The sequence below is a fragment of the Helicoverpa zea genome, chromosome 18, assembly GCF_022581195.2.
Source record: "Helicoverpa zea isolate HzStark_Cry1AcR chromosome 18, ilHelZeax1.1, whole genome shotgun sequence".
Lineage (NCBI taxonomy): Eukaryota > Metazoa > Arthropoda > Insecta > Lepidoptera > Noctuidae > Helicoverpa > Helicoverpa zea.
In genome coordinates, this window is record NC_061469.1 from 6066913 (window position 1) to 6088962 (window position 22050).

Below are 22050 nucleotides of genomic sequence, written 5' to 3' on the forward strand. Positions count from 1 at the left end.
GCATATTCTTTATGTGTAAATCGTATATAAGCCCAGTAATCCATCACATCAAGCAACTTCATCAACTGGAGGACACGAGGAACTAAGAGAACCAAAATGGCTTCTTTCAAAAATATCTTTTTCCTGGCTCTTCTGGTAAGATTTTATTAAAAATAATTACATAGTATCTAAGTATTCCAATTGATAATAATTTTGTTGACTTTTTATCACAGGTCCCTTCAACCATAATCTTGGCACAAGAGCCAAGTTCGAATGGATCGGATAGCTCCAGTGAAACGACCATAGCGCCCTCTCAGGGCAGCAGCGAGCCACCACCAGCATCAGCAGCTTCGGGATCCTTCGACCACTTCGCCTTCAAACTCCCTAAATTCGGCTGGCCACAAATACCTGGATTCGGCGAAGGTGAATCTCGTCACAAGAGGTCTGCTGAGTCCCCCGATGCAGAACACGCTCGCCAGGACCAACTTTTCTTCCGTCGTGTCGTAAGATGCAACTACGCAACTGAGGTAAAATGACATTTCTTTATCATTAGCAATATTATTGCAATGTTCTATCCTATCAAAAATATGCTCCATGTTACTACCAAATTATCATTTGATATTTCCCCCACATTTACTTCTCAGTTTTAATCAGCTTTGCATGTCTAATTCCAGGGTGGCTTCAGATGCACCGGCTGCCACACAGCCCGTCGCTGCTACCCCTTCAACATCGGCACTACCACAACCTGCAGTGGCATGCTCCCCTACTGCAGAAACGGCTTCTGCTCCGCTACTAAAGGCCCTCTCTGCACAACTACTACTACGTCGACTACCGGCTCAACGTCGACCACGGATTCTACTTCTACTGACTCTAGTTCCTCGAGTTCCTCAAGTTCCTCGTCCAGCTCTTCAAGCTCTTCCAGCTCATCGAGCTCGTCGAGCTCGTCATCTTCGAGTACCAGCACTTCTACCACCAAGAGCCAATAAGCTTGAGAAGTTCTTGGTAAGATCCCATTTGTGAAAATTTAAATGAAATTGATTTGCTTTCCTAGAATAATATGTTACTATGTATGACTATTCAAACGGTCAATGTTCGTAAACCTTGGTATTATACGCATGCACACCTTAGAAAAAGGATTGCATATCTCTTTCCTCTTTTTTAATATGTTGTGTTCATATTTGATTTCATTTTTTTTGTTACCTTTCAGGAAACCACAATATATGCGAACCAACATGGAAACGGAATTGCCTTTTATATATCTATGATATTATTTGCGTGCTTATAACCAATAAACATTGAATTTGAATCATTTGTGTGTGTTTTATATTTCCTTCGTTATTGGACCCAAAATCATAATCAAATCCTAAATCAAGGTTCTAGGCCTAAAAGTGTTTAAATAAAACAAGAATATGGCACGGTTTTGTTTATTTACAGTAACACAATACTAAATTCAATGAGTATCATCAGTTACAATATTTGTTTTAAAAATATTTTGATTGATATCAGATATATCATAAAAAGTGAAGAATAAATTCTACTAGCTACAGATATATTTTAAAAATTATTATCATATTATGGTCGCACGATATTCGTTTATTGTCGATATTTTTTTTTTTTACTTCTGACATATTTCAGTAAATATGTTATCAGTTTACACTTAAATATTCGAAACATTGATCCTTCGTTTTAAAGCTTAAGCTTGATAATAAATAACTTTCTAACAATTCTTGAAAATATTTTTATTTTATTTGTCAAACACAGCTAGTATTTTGTAATCAATAGAGAGATACTTTGATATTATTTAAAGTAAATATTACCAAAGGTGATATATTTTCTTAAATCCACTTAATTTTATTCCCGACGTATGCCATCATAATAATTATTCATCATCATCCAAAATATATATTTGATACTTACCTACTTCCTCTTCCACATTTATTTTTCTTACTTACAAGATTATGTTTATTTTCAGTATATTGATATTAAATGTTAACACAATTCATTATTCTACAACTTTAATATATTTGCGATTGACATCTTAAATTAATCTACGATCAAGTTACGTTCTGTATTAAGCTGGCCAAAGTCGTTTTGTATAAATGAGATCCCTTAAAAATAACTTATTACCTATTTCATTAAACTAATAATCACAACATTTAACATATACGAGATACGAACAAATGTTTTATAGTGTTCAAAATTATTGTCTAATTTATATTGTAAATCCGAGTTCCCTACGTCTTGACATGAAAATGAACCAAATTCATGTTTCACCCGATCCCAATAACCAATTGATATTGGAGCCCACAGTTAAGAAATGTCATATCAAACAATTAAATATTTTTTTTATTTCCAAAACGTCATCAATATAGTATTGAAATTGAATGAAAACATGTAGAAGGAAACCGGCACATTCGATGCACCTCAAAGTTCATACGCTAGGGTAGCCTGAGCTGTATAGCGTGGCTCCACCTAGCGGACACTGGCATAGCTACTGATTCTTACGTCGACTTGGTAGACTGCTGTTGCGGTAGCCTTTTCGGAGCAAGATATTGTCAACAGCTGGAAGCAACAAGTAACGCTTCCCAGACGTGTGATATGGAACTTTTAATGATCTAAAATAGTAGAACTTGGGTGTTTCTTTGGTGTAAGATTGCCAGCGGTTCTTGGCGAATCGATCTCCGTAATTGGTTGGTGCAATCGGTGGAAGCGGCAGTGGGCTGGAGTGTGGGAGGTCGTTGTTTAGCGGTCGGTGGAGGATCCGACCGGTCGGGTGCGAGTGAGCAGGTACTGACGCCGCCGGTACGTCGGAGTCGTCTGTATCGACTGGTGTGTCAGCTTCGGGACTAGAGAGATATTCCCTGTTAACAATAACAACGTATGCATTAGAATCAGTACTTAGATTAAGTTATTCAGAATTTGTTGCCTAAAAATGTAAATTAGACTGTAAGTACGGAAAAGTACAACAAATTCAACATATTTTTCAAAAACGCAATAATATTTTAATAACATCTAAGAATTACTATTCTAAAGATATGAAAATAATTCGACTTAAAAAAAAAGAAATATAGAGAATATATATAAATATAAAGAAGGTACCTACCTAATTCCGAAATTCTCGTCAGAGGAATGCTTCCTGTAAAACAAAACATCGAGTCAAAAATAAAGCTTCTTACATTGTTGACGACATCAATTTCTTACGAACATTAAAAAACATTTATTCTAACATGTACTTTTAATCCAATTGGACTATAACATCCATGCCACCTTGTACAGAGTTGTCACGTAGATCTTACCACTAAACACTGAACAGACATGCGACACGAAGATATCATCGTTTTATGTCTAACATTGATCCTGCACAACCTAATCTGAAGCGTTCTACTACATTCTGGACTTCACGGTCATTCAATAGAATCTCGCTCTAAACATCGATGAATTAAACAGCTCTAACATTCAAACCTAATTAATCATGCCTTCTAGATCTTTTGTCTACGCCTACGCCATCGCCTATACACTAAAGCATAATACGAATCTTTGTATTCTACACACAAAGATATTCGAATATTACGAGACCTGTACAACTCCTGGCTAGGTAACAACAATCTGGCTCGTCCAGATCTACTGTAACGTCCTCCTGAGTACCTAAATGAAGGCAATAAACCTAATCGAGCTAGAGAGCCGATATGACGCTTTTCAAAATTTTCACGGACGTCATCATCATCATCATCTGGAACAGAAGTAAACAAGCCAGGCTATTAACCCAAACTTGACCCTTGATGCAAGTTTGAGTTCCAAAAATATTGCACAAGATGTTTTTGAGTAATTATGTAAACAAACCAAAATAATACTTATTCTTCTCCTCACATTTTACTCACCTACAGAACGCTTTTCTCCTTCAATATCATTTTGCTCTACCGCTTCGTCTCCTTCCATGAGATCAGGATACGGCAGCACATATCTTTTTGTCCTGGGATTTGGCTCATTGTAATTGGGTCTGTAAAGTCCATGAACGGGACTGCCTGCGAAACTTCTCTTGAAATACGAATTGTCGTTATCCTTTTGGTTATAATAGTCATAGTATGGTTCAAAAGGACTGCGCTTGTATACTTGAGACATAGAAGGAAACATATCGGGATTGATTGATTGTTGGAAGTCATACATTTCATTGACATCTAAAGGATGATCAATTTCAGTGAGTGGTGCGATGGGGTTTTGATAGAAAGGGAAATAGTATTCTTCTTCGTTGGCTTCATCTTTCTTGTGAAGTAGCCCATTACGCGCCAAAGCAGCAATATTACGTTTGTCGTTAGACGGATTGTATTGTCCTCTGCCGACACGATAACCGTCTCTGGCGAGAGCTTGGATATTCCTTTTCATAGCAGCATAGCTACGAAGCCTTGCTATAGATGCCATATTTCTCTTTTCTTGTGATTCATCTTGATTTTGATCCTGTTTATCAGTTTCGACGTAAGGTGACCTGTATGTAGGCAGTAAGCCGTTTTTGGCAAGCGTAGATATGCCTCTTTTATAGCCTTGTTTGGAAGCAGAATTCCTCAAATAACCATCTCTAGCTAACGCCGCAATATTTCGTCTTGCAAATGTAGGCCATTGACTTATTGTGTCCGCTGGCAAACTCTCCACCTAAGCATAATAATAATTGTACACATATGCATAGGTATTGTCGCAATGTTTAAGATTTGAAATGTGTTGCTTTTTTAATTGTCAATTCTTTAACAATTTGTGATATATGTGTGATAGAACTTACCTGTTCAATGTAAGTAGAGAATGCCACCGCCAAAGTAGCAAACAGTAGAACGTAGCCACGATGCTTTGCGAAGCTCGTCCGTGGGTCGTGCATCTAGTCACAATGACAGAGAGGGCAAAGTGAACATTAAAATATATAAGAATAGTAGAATTGAACATGTCTCAATGTAACTTCTAATGTGGTAGGCAAGACTAAAGATTTCTACACATTCATATTAACTACAGTTCATAGTAACGGCAGCTATAGTTTCAAGATCATATTCCAGAAAACTAGTCTCAACTTTCGAAACAGATTTGTCAAACACCCGTTCAATTAGAGTAAGCTGTTATAAATGGATTCTTGTCACTGAATCGAACCAGTTCCAACTTGAGGCTAAATCACTTTACAGTGTCAGGTCTCGAATAAAACGTCGTTAGGGAGGGGAACTCGGATAATAGTCTGCCACCGGAATGGATATGAAGTTGGCGGATTCAATTACGCGGAAGTCTGTTATGAAGCACCTGAGCTTGTACTTCGAAGCTTGTTCCAAAAGGGTATTTGAATGCACAAAGCTTACTCCATCGGTTATCATTTTAGGCACGTAAACATTGATGGCAGTGTTACTTCTGAGCGTAACATACGGTAGTAATGCGTCCACGTACTTACGCGAACTTTATTTTTGATTTACTCGAGGCTGGCGTTTACATTACAAGCTACGTCGAGTATTTTGAGGCGAGTTTCACACCCGGTTAGTACCGGTTAAACTTGTATGCAAGATAGTTTCATACAACCTCGACTAAATAACGATCTGATAAAGCCTCTATCAATAATCGATTGGAACGGCTTATATTCTTCGTACATATTTCTATACATAATTTTCAGAAAAATATCAGAGTACTTAGTAAATCTTTGGGGATTTTCTTCTATTTCAAGAATATGAAGTAGGATCAAGGATCGTCTATGATCCCGTATAATACTCCCGAGAGATATTGTTAATATCCCTCGTGACGACGCTAATCGTTCAATGATCGAGACAATAATTGATTAAGGATCAAAATTATTATGAAATTGACGAGACTTGCCCTTTGACGAGACTGTCAACAATTAGAGCCTTAATAAAACGTTTTCAGAATATTCATTTTATGTTTGTAACTAACTGCTTTTTGGTAACTTTGTAGAGAACATTCGCAAACATTTATTTAACTTCTTTTTAATATTAAAAAAAAGCAAGACACACTTTTTGGCACGCGGGTAAAATAGTAATAGTAGTAGGTAGGTATGTTCTGATTCTCATTGGCCTTGATCTAGACAGAAGAACGTTCTCACTATGCAGATCGAAATCGAGGGTTGAGGGCATAATTCTCATGCATATCATTCATAACGTCACATCTGAGGTCTCACTCGCCTATTCAAAATGCTTACTGGATTTAGCACAGAATTCAGTTAGACAGTCAGTCATTGGCGGCTAGACAAAATAATTTGGAAAATATAAACTTTGTGATGAGGTCAATCAAGAACAAAGAAAAGTTGGTCAGTTTTCTAAGATATTGTCTAACTATTTTCTAAGTTAATCTAAGATGGCTAAAGTTGATTGACAGTGAAAGAAAATATCGTTTAGAAGTTTCCGATTTCAGGCCATTATGAGTCCTCGTTATAGTCTTAGTAATCTGATCTTAGCTTCAGAGATAAATGAAGGCTACATATTTATCGTAATTATGACTACAGCTACAATTCAACATTTTTTTGCCTCTAATTAGGCAACATTATTACAAAAAGTCAAGAAATCGTGGTGGCTTAGTGGGTAAAGGACCAACCTCAAGTATGAGGGCACGGGTTCGATCCCAGGTCAGGCAAGTACCAATGCAACTTTTTAAAGTTTGTATGTACTTTCTAAGTATATCTTAGACACCATTGACTGTGTTTCGGATGGCAGGTTAAACTGTAGGTCCCGGCTGTCAGTGAACATCCTTGGCAGTCGTTACAGGTAGTCAGAAGCCAGAAAGTCTCACACCAGTCTAACCAAGGGGTATCGGATTGCCCGGGTTACTGGGTTGAGGAGGTCAGATAGGCAGTCGCTTCTTGTAAAGCACTGGTACTCAGCTGAATCCGGTTAGATGAGGATGATTACAAAAAGTCAACCTTTTAAAAAGAGTCTTATTAAAATTCTCCCTTACCGTTTTAATAAAGCCTTTTCAATATTTTCGGAGTGAAATGATAGAAACGCCAACAAAGAGCCGAAAAACGGAAGAAGTTCTCTTTAAGTAAAGTGACGACCTAGGCGTCGAGACTCTTTGTGAGAGCTCTCGGATCAGTGCTTAAGCCAGCAAAAGGTCTCTTCATAATTTTCTCATCATTTCGAAGCGTATATCGTTTCCTTTTATTTTCTATTGAAGTCCCAAGGCTAATAAAACGAATTTTCCGGTTTCGTTACTAATTTTAAAATTAACTTCTGATTAGAAATTGTGTACACGTTGCCAAAGGGTATGAAACTTTAAAACCTTTTAAGGTTTTGTGCGATTACTGACAGTGATTGAAAAAATACGAACCTAACTAATTGACATTAATTTGTGTGAACAAATCTAGTCGGCACCGGTCGTTGATGAAACTTAAGTACCATTTCATCATTTTTAGAAATAAATTCTATTTTTTTATGTTTTTTATTTTATTTTTTTTTATTGGGATATTTATTTATCTTCATTGTATTTTTTTGTAAATGTGTATAGGTTAGGTACAACTACAGTAGGTTTCAAACACGGCAAAAAAAATCAGCTTAGCTACCTACTAATTCATTTCCTTTTGCCTTTCCTCTTTCAACAATGTTTGAGACGGCCCTTGAGACCGGCTTTAATTTGGCTTACGAATGTGCAATAAGTTAACATCGTGTTAAGACCAGAACTCGTCACAATAAAGGCTTATACAAAAAAAAGTTTATATTTAATACTCGAATATACTTTTTAAATTACTTTGTTGAAAACATTATAAAACTAATTTTAATGTAAACTTTAGTTGAAAGTTACGGTAAATATTTATGATGTACTGAAAATGGACACATGATACCTCTGTATGGATTTTCTTTCCAACTTATTGATGTAATTAAATCTAATAATGTATGTAATGATAACTGCCACAGTAATTTAACTATTCAAAAGACTAGTAGATCACAGCTTTTTCTGGTCATGTTTATAAACTGCAAAGTATTTAATCCGAAATAAAAACTTTGATGTATTTCTATATTATCTTGCTCTTATGTACTTATTATTTCCACTCCTTTTCTTTCTTTTAGTAGATACTCTTACTATCAAAACTTAGAATATATCAGTACCAGAAGTTTGCGAAAAAGTTTAGAAAAAGTATCACGAATTAGAAACCTGTCTGTAAACTTTTTTACGATGTATTTAAATTGACTTACCTTTGGTGGCGTCCTTTTCAGGAACAGCTCACTTCATTCAAACTTTATGACAACTTTAAACCGAACACTTTTCTATTAGTTTTAGAAATTCAGAAGGAGTTCTTGGCGGGAATGGTTGTTGGTCGGCTTTAACTGAGCTTTTATAGAAAACTACATGTGGTCCGCGCATGCGCGTTACAAGAAGGAGGAGCTTACTTCGATACTGTACTATGCACTTTAATTAGTCAACTGGAAGGCCACAGGGTTATGTTTTAATTAAATGTCTATTCACAGGAAATTGTATTAGCCTCGAACAATAGGCTAATGGATAACAGGTCCTGCCACACCGGCGAGATAATGAGTTTGGAACCCATTACGTGACACTATTATAAAAGCTATCAATACACCAGGTACGTACACCTAGACATTTCTATTTAAGGAATTTCTGTTAGGAAATTGTCTTTCGTTAAAGATAATAGGGGTTTAATGTAATGACAATGTTCACCGCAACTGTTGATACCATTTCGACAAAATACCACATGTAGTGTGTGGGCGTCCAATTCATGACCTTTCATTTATCCTATGGTCTCGCTATTACGCCTACAAGGCCTAGATAGGGAACCGAGGCAACAATGACTTTACAATATGTTTGAACCTATGATCTTTCCGCCATAAAGTTCTATGGTGTTTCTTCCACGTTTCCGCCAACAATGCCGCACAATCCCTACTTATTTTTTTATGTAGTGTGCATATTTCATAAAAATATTCAGTTCCGGATTTACTATGTAGCAAGAGCAGCAATTGCTACAGGCTCTGCGCCTATGAGGGTCCCGCACCTAGTCCCTGCGTACCCAAACTGACTTATTTTTTCAGTATTTTGCATTCAATTATGATAAATTAGTATGAAGTTTACTACTTTTCAGGACTTAATGGGGCTTTTCTTTACATGTTTACATGATAACCTGTTTTGTAATAAATTGTAGTTAGTAGGTACCCTAAGATCTAATTAGGCGCTACTATAAGCAAGATGCGTTTCACTATAGTATACCTAAGTACTTACTTAATAACTGAGTTTTCAGGTCGTTTGTCGTTCCCGCTAATAGTTCTTTATGTTCAGAACGTGGGTACCTATTATAGTGCGAGAGCACTTAGTAGCAAAGTGCCTGAGAGTGTGGCACTTACCTATAGTAGGGACCTACCTGCACTGACTGACATTTCTCTCTTACAGATATTAATAAATTGAACCTAAAAATGTTAAAAAACATACCTACCTACAACAATTGCAAACCTCCTCCTTTTTGGAAGTCGGAATAATCTCATCTAGCAAGTGCTATTTATTAACTGTTGCAGGGTGAGGAAAACTTGTCTCGTTTGTTTTTTTATTTTGCACGTTGAAAGTCACGTGGATATCAAACTTTCATTTTAATTATAGTACATTTTAATACAAGTGCCATTAGTACTCGGTTAATTCACGTCACAGCCATAAATAAAGAGCTTACACTTTATCTAACTACGGTTGAATTTAGTTTGGAAGTGGATTATCTTGTTCGACTATAGTGTAGGTAAAAGAGAGTTATGAAAATAATGATTTTTTACTAATTTCAAACTAAATGTAACAAATCTAACTACCCAATAAGTCAAGCAACAAGATACTCAAGGCGACTCATACGGCAGTCGACGTCATGCATGACCTATTGCTTCAGTACTTAGTATTCCGAGCATCCGAGGCATTCCCAAAGCGATCCGTTAGTGGATACAAATCAAAAACTGATTGGTTGCATAGGGACCCACGATATCCTATTACTGACGCTATATGATTTAAATAACCCCTCGACGATAGTATGGCAGAAAATTTTTAGTTGCTCGTTTTTTTATACAGCTTTCCAATTTTTTTGATCTGCCACATCCTCACACACCACACAATCAGTGTTTGAATGACATTTGGCAAAGAGATCTGGAGTCGTTCATAAGTTATTTTTCATCCGGGTAGAGAAAGTTGTTCTCCGGAATCGCGAGTGAAAAGTAATAGGTATAAATAAATTAACATAGCAATTGCGAAGCTTAGACGCACCTATATCTAATAGGGAAAGCTAGCATCTTTCGAATCGGTAAACGGCAGGAAATAACTGACTTGAAATAAAATCTAAGTAAAATAAATTATGCTTTATTAAGTTACATAATAAATACTCTAAAATACATAATTCGATATAGACGAAGTACTTCATAACCAGTTCACTTCGCCGCTATCTGATGAATATGGAACATATCGCTTAGGTTTCTTGTAAGAGTTCGCTGTTTCGCTTGCATGTGCTGACGTCACGCTTGGAGCATTAATTTTGTTCGGTTTGTTCAGTTCAGTGGCAACTGTATTCGTAGCTACTTGCTGTTCAGAGTTATCTACTGCAGTTTGCGTTACTTGTTGGCTTTCAGGACCAGCTGTGGTTTTGTTAACCTTATTAAACACTTGGACGTAAGGCGGCATTGTACTGGTGTGGCTATGTGCAGTATTAGGATCAGCTTCTTCAAGGCATCCTTCAGTTTTGAACCTCGAGCAATAACCGTTGCGGCAGAATGGGAAAAGCCCAGCGCACTGAACTAATAGTGCGAAGTTACCGGGATAGCAGTGAAGCGCGCTGCTGCAGCTGAGGCATTTATATCCAGGCTGTAAACCAAAATAATAATCAATTAAAGTAAACAATACCTACTTACTTCAGAAAGAGAATTTACACAAACAAATAAAACGAGAATATTAAATGTAATGCAATATAATAGGACCTAGGACTAAGCCTTGAAGTAACCTTTATTTTAAAAGGAGCTACTCTAAGTGTCAGTTTAAATTCTATACATTATATGTGTTTTAAATAGGTAACCAAGTATAATACACATACGAAAAATGCTTCTTTAAAAAGACATGAAAGAATTTTTCAACAAGCTACTTGAGGATTATGGGATCAAACGGCTTTAACTGATCAAAGAAGACAAACAACATTCTGAGTGATACCCACGCATGACAACGCTTCAAAAACACTACTATATTACCTCGCTCCTGTAATCGCAAGCCCAAGGGTTGTAGTGCGCTTTACTGAGTGCACTGGCATACACGTCGAAGTGGGTGTAATTGTCGGGACGGAAAATGGGCACCTGGCCTGAAATATATGGGAAGAATAAAAATAAGTATATATGGTATAACTTCAATGCTGAAGATGATAAATAAAATAAATAGGTAAATAAAATAAATAATACTTTCATAAGTTGGTACCTACTTTCATAACGCAAAGCACTAAGTAGAAAACGCGAAGCACTAGATTTTGAAAATACCTACTTACCCAATTCAGGCCTTCCTTGGATAAGAATCAGGTTTACCTGAAATAAAAGTAACTGAAGTTACAACTACAGCTGACGATGTATTGATAAGTAGGTAGTAGGTACCAAGTAGTGGATAGGTACTCACCAAAAATCCTAAAATAACAGTTAAACCCATATTTATATTGTTAACAGTAAAATCCCAAAAGAACGTTTGTCGCGAACTCCGAAGCAAGTAGTTTGTGAGGCACGTAAAATAGATCGCGCTTATATACTGTGGCATAAATTATGTTAATGTACCAATATGCACGCCGAAGATATATTCGTGATTTTCAATACCTATATAAGTACTGGTAGTGCATGTAAAAATATAAGATAACATCGATTCAGATCGATCGAAAAAAATCCCTCTTAAATCTAATTAGTGAGCTGTTGAAAAATCTTGCAGAAGTTAGTTTTATCAGTGCTACATCAGCGATTACTTAGACGACACTTTTAGTCCACAAAAAATGGAATAATTATAAACTTATAAGTTTAACTGATTATCTAACAAGGAGAAGGGGTGACATCTGTCGACTAATTGGCGAAGAAATAAAAAACGCACGCACGTGCAGTCACCACTTTCCTGCCGTTACACTCGACTAATAACAGGGCAAAAAGCTGAATAATTATAAAACAATTACCATAAAAAGTGAATGTATGCAAAACAGCCACGCTCTTTTTACGGTAAGGGAAAAGACCACGTATTATATGCCATGCCGTAAACTAAGAGGTAAAATAGGGTAAAATGTATTTATTTCGCTACTTTTGTATAGTTTGTTTTATCCCCTTCTCATTCCCGAACTTTCACACTTTCATAATGTCAGAGTCGAAAACCAAGATTTAGTGTAGGTACCTATATTCATATTTTGTGTTGAAAATTAGGAACCTTGATCTATCTTTGACAAGGGATATGGAAATTAAACAAGTTTATTTTACAAAAACATAAAAATCTTTATTTATATAATCTTGATACAATCCGTTACATCTTACACTGAATATAAAATTGTTATGAAAAATTAACTTAATAATATTGGACGGATAATCTTATAATAGACGTCATTAGAAATAGCATTTGAACATTAACTAGAAACTAGTTTCCAACTGTGACTTCAAATTGTTCAGTTTGCTTACTACATAGTTTAGGTCCTGGAGTCTTTCCAAAGTATCTACAATGGACGGCTCATGATGAGTCATGTTTGTAGCACTATTTTCTACTAAAGGCATGTCTACAATGCTAGAATTCACGGGAATATTCCAAACGTGCTTAGTCATTGTAGCGTTCTGGTTGTTTACGTCGATCCTTAACACATTTTTTGGTTCGTAGTAGTTCATAGTTTTATTTCCACTGGCTACAACGTTGTTCGTCGATTCAGGTTGATACGGCATCGAATGAGATAGCATATCGTTCATTTGATTCAAAATGTCTGCAACAAAAAAAGTTACTAACATTGCCACATTCTTGCAATTAGTGTCATTACTCCTTAACAAGTTCATTAAAGTTTTACCTGTGATTTGTAAACTTGTAGTTTCATCGAAAAGGTCTTCTTTATCATAAGTCTTATTGCTATCGCCATAGACTTCAATATCTCTATAGACAGGTATCTTATATTGTCTATTCAAAACCGCCTTTCGCAGCGACGGTCGATTTCTTATCGGCGAGAAGTTGTAAAGTACTGAGAATGATGCGTCTCTTGCTTTGTCCAGTGGCTTATTTACAAAAGCGTTTTCGTTATAAACGTCTTTCTCATCACCATCAGCACTGAATAATCGGTCCAATTGGACGGAGAAACTAAGCTCGTTGCCTGTTTTGCCCCTCAGTCGCTTCGTCAATTTTGATAAAGGAAAGTTCCGTGTTGAAGAGCGTACATTGGTCCTTCCAAATACGCTTCTAGACATATTGTTGACCCGCTTCCGAGGTGAATGAACGTACGTATCACAATTCTTTACAATTGTGTGTGTTGCGTTCTTGTAAACCATTTGCGGTTCCTCTTCACCTTCACACTCCAGCCACTGGTCATCATTATCCTTAGGGTGGTGCAAGCCATGGATTCTATTCACCAGTGTGTATAAAAGCTTCAGACGTTTTATAAGTTGGTCTAAAGATACTTCCTTGTTCTTATAGGGCATTTTTACATCATACACAAAATCGATGTCTGAGCTTAGCAAGTTGCTTACAATTTTACATTCTTTTTGAACTGTAACATTACAAGTATGAACATTAATAAGGTGAAAAAAAGACACGATAAAAAATACACGATACATTTAAGGGTTTGTAGTTTAAGTATTACCTTTATCTAAGTCAGCCAACAATAACAATAGTTTGTCATGGTGTCCAAGAGCGTCTGGCTCACATTTGTCATAAACATGGAAAAAATCATAAACCATGCATCCCATATTGATAACTGCACACACATCCCCATTGTTGTAAGAATTGTCTTTCAATATCACTAACAATCTCTGATGCATCATTTGTTTTGATTTCTGAAACAAACCAATAACAACATGAGATCATAATTGAATGCGTATTGCAAAATACAGGAAATTGATGAAGAAAACATGCAGCGCTGACCCAAAATACAATTGGTATAAAGACAGGAAGATGATGATGATGCTATATCCTTTGTTATAATATTTACCTCAGCAAAAGCACTGGGATCAACAATCAAGAACACATTGTCTCGAATTTCCTGAACTTCATGCATCCAGGAGTTGATCAGCAGTGTTGCATGGTGGCTCTCGGGCGACATCATTAAGGCTGGCACCAAGTGTGGATCCAGGGCTTCTAAACTGGCCAAGCCACTGCGTAGTGACAAGATCCCTGGAAATTATAGTTAAAGAAGTTATGTATAATCCTGTAATATTTAAAAAAGTTGTGGCTAAAATGTTCCAGCAATTATAAGCATTACAAAGGGATGACTAATGGAGGTTTTATAACTTCTATAGTAGAGCAAATTGGAATCAAAACTTTTGGGAATGGTACTTACTATTTTGATCAGAAGAGCAAGAAACTGCAAAGTTTCCAATTTGCAGCAACCTCTCATTGTACATATCAAAATCCTTTACGAAGGCACAATTTTCTGTTACTTCACTCTCACTCTTGACCAAGCATGTGCAAGTTCCTTTAGCATCATTGTAGAAATGATCTTTAAGTATATCAACTGGGGACTTGTTGTATGTAAAACAGTGTGCAACCAAGGCTAACAAGGCTGTATTTGTATTTGTCTCTAGAGCATATAGAACATCTTTCAGCACATCAATTAGGACATTGACATTTGATGGCATTATTGGCAGTTTTAGAGTTTCTGGAGCTGCCTTTACGGCTGAGCTGAGGTCTCCCTCTATTAATTCACTGAGCAATGCTTTTGTTTCTCTGAGGACCTGAAAAAAGATGATATCAACTTAGTTGTTTAGTAGATTATGATACTCAGCTGCATTCAATTAAAATAGTAGCAGACCCCAACAGTAAGAAAAAGACATATTGAATTGCATTGAAGCCAGTATTCCTTGTATGACACATGATCTACACATTTATTGAGAAATCACCAAAAATTAAGCACTATAAGAAAACATACCACTTGGCAGCGTGCCCTCACAATATGTTGATCATCAGCTAGGCAGTACCGACACAGTGTCATTGCTGACAATAGGAGTTCATCAATTGACACATGCAACTCACTCACACATTCAACCATCTGCAAATATAATAATACTTGATTCAATTTATGTACTACTATGTAGTCCCTCACCTAACTAAATTTTCTAAAAGTGAAGTAATTATAAGCCACATCGGACGGATGTGCAAACAACCTTTTTTTGGAGCTGGATCCACCCCTATCTCAGCTGTGTGAAAATTCATCCATTTCACTTACCTGGTCCTTCCACTGATCATAAAGTTCTTCTGACTCTTTATAATCAGTCTTATAGATAGCATTGCCAAGTTTGCCAAGAACCTCAAATGTATGGTCAATCCAGTTGACAAAATACATAGTAGTAATGTTGAAGGAGTCATTTGTGCTGTCACTGGTCTGAGAAGAGAATGATGACTTCTCTAGGTAATTCTCTATGGACGTTAACTTGTTGATGCACCATGATAATCTTTCAACAGCATACTGACGGCTTTCCTGAAATTCAAACAAGAATATTATAGATTTTTTTGTGATTAAGACAAGAATTTTATAGAGAAATAGCTATGTGGTTAGGGCTGCCATCTCGAATTTCACCAAACCCGGACAAACACTAAAAAAACCCGGACATTTGGCGTAAATCGCATTTTTCCCCGAACGAATACCATTTTTTTAAACAAAATAATACCTAATTTGTAATCCATTTACTATTAACATATACTTAAATTCAATGAGGTGCTTCCTTACATGAAAAGTGTCCGGGTTTTCCCCGGACACTTCTTGAAACCCCGCCCGGACGGCCCCCGGACGGCCTCCAAACGAGGACAAATCTGGGGAAACCCGGACGGATGGCAGCCCTATATGTGGTGAATATGTCATGTACTTATTATTAAAAATCCTCAAAATCTGAGTTAATTAAATGTTTAAAGGTAAAAAGCAATACCTGCAACAGCGTTTGATGGCGAAATTCCACTTTGAAGACGTCAAATAAACTGATCAAACATTTATTTATTTGACTTGAGCATAATGTGTAGACTTCACGAACTTTAGCTATATCCTCCTCATTATCCTCAAATAACGATAGTTTATGACGTAAACGCAGTGTTAGAGGATGAATTTTGTCGAGTATCAAGGTCTGAAAGTGGTTTTAAGGTTTAAATAATTCACAAAACATGATTATTCAAATTATGTCACAAAAGTCGATATTCACCAATATATGTTTCGTAGCAGCACGAGCGTCTTCGGGTACTAAAGCTAAATCACCAAAACTTTCCTCCATAATTTACGTGTTATCAACAATATTTAAGAAATTCAAATAGCATTATACGTTATTATCCCAGTATTTCAAGATTTCAAGAGCAACGATTCGCAGTTCATTGAACTTTATATTGACAGCTTTGACATTGACTCATGTCAAGTTGCCATTGCAGAGCTGGTGTTAAGATAATTCTCGGACAAAATAATTTGTTTTTATTACACTATATTATTATAGGTTTAGAATTCATAGTGAGAATTTATTCTTGCTATATAAACATTTTACTTTCTTTCTACAAGTTTCATTACTTTGCCACAGTTAATTTTGGTGCATCCTTATTCAACTTTGACACATGTCATGCATGTCAAAGAACGCCATCCATTGTTGTTTCGATTCCGGAATAAATCCAGACAATTTTGCTTAAACAAGGATTTAGAAAGTACGCAACAATGAGTGAATTAGTTTGGGGAATTAAGAATGGCGATATTGACCAAGTAAAAGACATAGTAGAAAACAAGGTAAGTGTTGCGCTACACTAGTATACAAAGGCCAGTTCTTTTCGACGTGAAGAGTCAGTTGTTGGCAAGAGAAAGCAATGTTTCTCATTAAATTCAAGTTTAATTTCGTCAATATTAAAGAAAAGCGTTTCACGTAATCAAAAAACCATACAATTTCCTTTCTCAAATACTTGTCGTTTACTGTGAATGTGAATTAGAACTTCAATTAAATATTTAGCTATTCCTTTTAATAATTATATGTAATAGATTCAGGTTTACGTCAATGCGGGCACAAACTCATACAAAGCTACTATTATCATATAAATAAACATTCACAACCCTTGTCCCCTTCAAAGAAACTTACCTGCACAATTTAAATGTATAAAATTATCATTTCAGAAAATTGATGTCAATGCATTAATTGATGGGAGAGTACCTCTTCACTATGCTGCAGATTATGGTCAAACAGCTGTTCTCAACTACCTGCTGGACAAGGGAGCAGACCCTAATGTAAGTAGGAATTCATTTATTTAAGAATACATACAACTGTTCTAGAAAATTTGTTCTGATTGTCATCTTTGAATTCCAGATGTTGGACAAACATGGCATCTCTGTACTGTTAGCAGCTATTTGGGAAGGTCATACAGACTGTGTCAAGACATTACTCAAAAATGTAAGTAAGAACAGTGAATGGTGCTTTTTCACATGCATCATGAATATGCATGACTTGCAATTTCACAGCTGAGGCAAAAACATAATTTCATGCATTAAACACTTGAAATCAAATAACAGTAACTAGAGTTTTTATTTGAATATCATTGTAATGTTCACCTGAAATTGTTCTAGCAATAAAGACAGATAACAATGTGACTTATGACTCATGAACAATGCTGTATTCTTTTTAATCAGATTGTCCTTGAATATAGCAAGTCTCACCAATAAAACGTGTTTGTAACTTTTCAGGGTGCATCTAAAAATGGAAAAACCCCAGATGGAACACCATACATCGATGCTGCAGAAAAAGATGAAATCAAAGAACTCCTAACATAGAATTAAATCTGTCACGTCAGAAGTGCAACAAGCAATCGCTCAGATTTATGTTTTGATGCTAAGGTAAAATCACTAAGATCAAACAATAAAATTATTAATCCACTATAAAATATTTTTACAAGCATTTATTTACATTGTAATGAATTATTTTTATACGCTCAACATATTGAATTATAAAATATGTATTTGATTATGCGTCCATTTAGTAGTGTGTGTATCTATGAAGGCCTGAACCTCCCTTAAGGAGGTAAGTAGCAATCACCTGATATGTGATGGCTAGCTCATCCTTCCAGTGCTTGCATGAGATTTGTAAGAAGCCCCATAATCTAAATTTAGTGAATAAATTATTTAATATTAAGGTATAATTCCAACAAATAAGATGTAATTTTTATCGCTAAAATAATAAACTGATATAAACAAACCAACTTTTATTTTTTCATATAAAAAAGGTATAAACAAAGTACATGTTAAATCACTTTGATATTACACTTAATACTAATTTTAATACCTACTTCATAATAAGGACCTGACTTATGACACATGTTGCCAACCATCTTTTGAAATTTATTAAAATTAATCCAATTCAACATTATTCTTAATACAGTTCTCACCAAACTTTTTTCTGTCATGGAACATTGCACAAGTTGTGTGGAATATTTTGATATCTGTGGGTGGAGGAGATGCTGTCCATATTGCATACATGTGCAATACATTTAGTTTCAGACCCATTGAATTTGGTGAGAACTACATATTCTAGTTGGAGTCCTATTCAAAGACTTTTAAATAAAATTTGAATAAATATATATCACAAAAGCTTTTAGCCACATTCTTTGGTAAACTAAGGACAATCAAACAGCAAAAAAGAAGCCTGATTATAAGTCTCCATTTCCTGGGTATTTCTTATATTTATTATTTTTTACTGGTGGACAATAGCATGCGTTTTTCTGTGCATCCAAATAGGACTTACAACCAAGTGTTAGAGTGCCAGTGAATAGTAATTTTGCTGCTCCTTTGCAACCTGTAATGAAACAATACAGTTGTACATAATGTTTCAACTGATATGATGATGATACTGAAAAATTACTCAATATGATGCAAGGAAAAGATATCAAAAGATTATCTATTTTATATTTTCATTATCATGATGGTGTTTAGTGTGTAACGCTTTGCAATAAGGTTGGGAAAAGGCTAGGTAAAGGCTCTGCAATAAATAAATTAAAATAATTGTACAATTTTTGTTCATACCTTTTGTAATTGTATCTCCAGCTACATTTACCGACTTGTAACTATCACAGTAGTTGTAGAGGCACCTTTTGAACTCAAGATCACAAGCCTCTTTCCCACTGTTACAAGTATCGTAGCAGATATCATGTGAATCACAACATTTCGTCATTTCTTCAAGCGGCAAGTATTCTGATGCAATTTCAAAGCCAAGGGAACCACAGCCATCAGAAGAAGGAATGTGGTTTCTGTTGCGAACTGGTTTCGATCCTGAAATATAATTTAAATAAAGAATATGTCGCAATGATGTGCAATGGTTTATTGAATGGCGGTGTTATACCTTCAGGGCAACTAAATATGCAGTTCTCTTCCACAGCTGCGTCGAAGACTTCATGAAGAGATCTGAACTTCTCGGCTACAGTAATAGCATTCTTAAACATGTCTCCAAACACAGACTCAGCCGATAAAACTGCATCTTTTAAGTTTCGTAACATACTCGAGCCCATGCCAGTGTAAGCATAGGCTACGAATGTCAATACGTAAATCGCAATCTTTCTATATGGAATCTCCATGTTTAACAAATTATTGACGAGCTTTTAAGAAATATAAACATTTTCAGTTAGAGCATTCAGTATCTTTTTTACCCAGTGCTTAGAGTACACGTAATATTTATATCATGGGATATTCTTGGATTACGATCAAAACAATGTCAAAAACGTCATTGTTTGAAATCTCAAATCATAGATAAAATAATAAATTAACAAAAACATGATGTCCTATAATGTAGTTTTTCTTCTGATTCCTGAGTCTTCGATTACTTTTTCATGCGTTTTTCCACCAACCCGAAGTATCCGATATTCCGATCTGCATTCAATAAATAATGCGATGTGAATATAACTATGTTGAATATCCTTTAACATAATGTAGGTATCGTATTTATATACTTATTAGCCCGGCCTAGGGACACGAAAAAAGTATCGATGCTTTGTGGTATCGAGTACATTCCAGTTCGATACCGATACTTTTGTACTCGATACTTTACATTCGATACTTTTACTCAATAAGTACTTTTTCCCAGGTATCGTATCGAATGAAGAATTTATTATATATATTTATATTTAAAGCGCCTTCTAGCTCACTCGTTGAAAATTTGACGTTTGATTTCTGGAGCCACCATAAGAAGTTGGCAGACACTAAAAAACAAAATAATAAAGCAAGTTCTTCATCTTCATCACAGCCTGAAATGAAGGATGAATTAAGCTACTACTTATCGGCACAGGTTTCGCCACTTTCAGTAGATCCCTTAAAACAATGGGAAGATATGAAAGTAGTATTCCCAAAATTATATAATTGGCACGAGAATGAATATAATATCAATCCCTGCGACGTCAGTACCTTCAGAACGATTATTTTCTAAAGCAGCAAGTACCATCACAAAAAATCGAAACCGCTTATCTCCAAAAAGGCTCAACAAACTTCTATTTTTAAGTGACTACGGAGGAGGAATGGGATCTTTAATCTACTACGCGGGTGAAACAGTGGGACACTGCTAGTTTTTAGTATACCTCAAATAACTTAATATTGTTTCCTTTTGCTACATTTTCGATTTGTTTCATTCATTCCATTTTATATTTTTCTATTAAAGTGTACCAATAGCATTTGTTTTTTATGTCCTGCTGAACTGAACTAAAACTGACATTATTTACTGACTGATATTGACCTAGCAAATGATCTAAAAAAGTACTCGATACCTTGAAGTATCGATACTTTTGTTTCGATACTTTAATGAGTACGATACTTTGTTATCGATTCTACTCATGAGTACGGTATCGATACTTTTGCTTCGATACCGTGTCCCTAGCCCGGCCGCAGACATCCGGTTGCCGGATAAGGGTTTCCTGATCCGGAATTCGGATTCGGGATTCCGTGTCACTAGTGCACACATTCGGTTTTTTTCATTCGGAATTTACATGGCCAGTACGTAAAGAGGAACCATATTGAAGGCACGACATCATAGACTATGACGAATTGATTGCTGTTGCACTTTTACTGGCGCTAAACAAGAAAAAGAGGAAACGATGTTACTGAGTACAGCTTGGCAAAAAAGAGTGTGGAATAAATGAGATCAGCAGTATCGCACCTGTGGCAACCCGGAATACTACGACTCACAGATTTTGATATTTGTTATTTTTAGAGATATTCAATCCTAAGTAGGCGATGTCCCTTGGACACTTCAATGTCCAGTATTAACGATGTTAACAATTTTTATTTGATTTTGATTTTTAGTTCCAACTGTCACCGCGTCAGACTCTTTTTTGCCAAGCTGTACACCCGTCGAATGCTCAAAGATTATCCGAAAGCCAATTCTATGTTAAAAGAACTAAATTACCAGCATACAGCTTGGCAAAAAAGAGTGTGGAGTAAATGAGGTCAGCACTATCGCACCTGTGGCAACCCGGAATACTACGACTCACAGATTTTGATATTTGTTATTTTTGGAGATATTCAATCCTAAGTAGGCGATGTCCCTTGGACACTTCAATGTCCAGTATTAACGATGTTAACAATTTTTATTTGATTTGATTTTTAGTTCCAACTGTCACCGCGTCAGACTCTTTTTTGCCAAACTGTACCCAGAGGAATTATTTAAGTATTATAGAAAGTCCATGAAATCCTTTGATGAACTTCATAAAGGCATAGAAGACAAGTACAAGATAAATAAAAAAATCACATTATTTTAGGTGTTTATTTATGTAAATTATGTGTACGTTTGTTAATTGTTAAATAAACAGGATTTTTTTTCAATAATATTTAATACAAAAATAAAACATATATAAAATGCAATTCACAGGCGGGCTCTGGATGCTCTGATACACGTCCATTCGGAACAGGGCTACCTTGATTCAGAATGAAAAATTTCCGTATGTGTGCGGCGGTCGAACCAA

At 35.8% G+C, this 22050-nt stretch overlaps 6 protein-coding genes across 7 annotated transcripts; 2 read left to right on the forward strand and 4 right to left on the reverse strand.

The window, feature by feature from the left end:
* Positions 1-23: 23 nt before the first annotated feature.
* LOC124639082 (uncharacterized protein DDB_G0271670-like) lies at positions 24-1290 on the forward strand. Its single transcript, XM_047176308.1, has 4 exons — positions 24-135; positions 213-506; positions 654-981; positions 1187-1290. The coding sequence occupies exons 1-3, from the start codon at positions 97-99 to the stop codon at positions 963-965; spliced, it is 645 nt and encodes a 214-aa protein (XP_047032264.1). The 5' UTR covers positions 24-96; the 3' UTR covers positions 966-981; positions 1187-1290.
* Positions 1186-8461, reverse strand: LOC124639081 (neuropeptide-like precursor 1). 2 transcript variants are annotated; one of them, XM_047176306.1, is made up of 5 exons: positions 8136-8461; positions 4748-4840; positions 3858-4623; positions 3083-3115; positions 1186-2840 (listed from the first exon to the last, which is right to left on the reverse strand). In XM_047176306.1, the coding sequence occupies exons 2-5, from the start codon at positions 4838-4840 to the stop codon at positions 2722-2724; spliced, it is 1011 nt and encodes a 336-aa protein (XP_047032262.1). In that variant the 5' UTR covers positions 8136-8461; the 3' UTR covers positions 1186-2721. The 2 variants fall into 2 exon arrangements, with proteins under 2 accessions (XP_047032262.1, XP_047032263.1); XM_047176307.1 differs by lacking the exon at positions 8136-8461 and adding an exon at positions 3556-3709 and having other exon boundaries at positions 4748-5537.
* Positions 8462-10262: 1801 nt separating this feature from the next.
* Positions 10263-11595, reverse strand: LOC124639122. The gene is made up of 4 exons (XM_047176352.1): positions 11566-11595; positions 11441-11492; positions 11154-11260; positions 10263-10776 (listed from the first exon to the last, which is right to left on the reverse strand). The coding sequence occupies exons 1-4, from the start codon at positions 11593-11595 to the stop codon at positions 10336-10338; spliced, it is 630 nt and encodes a 209-aa protein (XP_047032308.1). The 3' UTR covers positions 10263-10335.
* Positions 11596-12389: 794 nt separating this feature from the next.
* On the reverse strand, positions 12390-16471 carry LOC124638850 (serendipity locus protein alpha-like). Its single transcript, XM_047175973.1, has 9 exons — positions 16293-16471; positions 16026-16217; positions 15329-15580; positions 15032-15151; positions 14444-14837; positions 14096-14277; positions 13748-13940; positions 12965-13654; positions 12390-12883 (listed from the first exon to the last, which is right to left on the reverse strand). The coding sequence occupies exons 1-9, from the start codon at positions 16359-16361 to the stop codon at positions 12543-12545; spliced, it is 2433 nt and encodes an 810-aa protein (XP_047031929.1). The 5' UTR covers positions 16362-16471; the 3' UTR covers positions 12390-12542.
* A 209-nt stretch (positions 16472-16680) lies between these two features.
* On the forward strand, positions 16681-18305 carry LOC124638853 (myotrophin-like). The gene is made up of 4 exons (XM_047175975.1): positions 16681-16855; positions 17234-17344; positions 17424-17507; positions 17798-18305. The coding sequence occupies exons 1-4, from the start codon at positions 16787-16789 to the stop codon at positions 17882-17884; spliced, it is 351 nt and encodes a 116-aa protein (XP_047031931.1). The 5' UTR covers positions 16681-16786; the 3' UTR covers positions 17885-18305.
* Positions 18298-19838, reverse strand: LOC124638852 (group XIIA secretory phospholipase A2). Its single transcript, XM_047175974.1, has 3 exons — positions 19446-19838; positions 19130-19375; positions 18298-18902 (listed from the first exon to the last, which is right to left on the reverse strand). Exons 1-3 carry the CDS (start codon positions 19675-19677, stop codon positions 18757-18759), a joined length of 624 nt encoding a protein of 207 aa, XP_047031930.1. The 5' UTR covers positions 19678-19838; the 3' UTR covers positions 18298-18756.
* Between the last annotated feature and the right edge of the window lie 2212 nt (positions 19839-22050).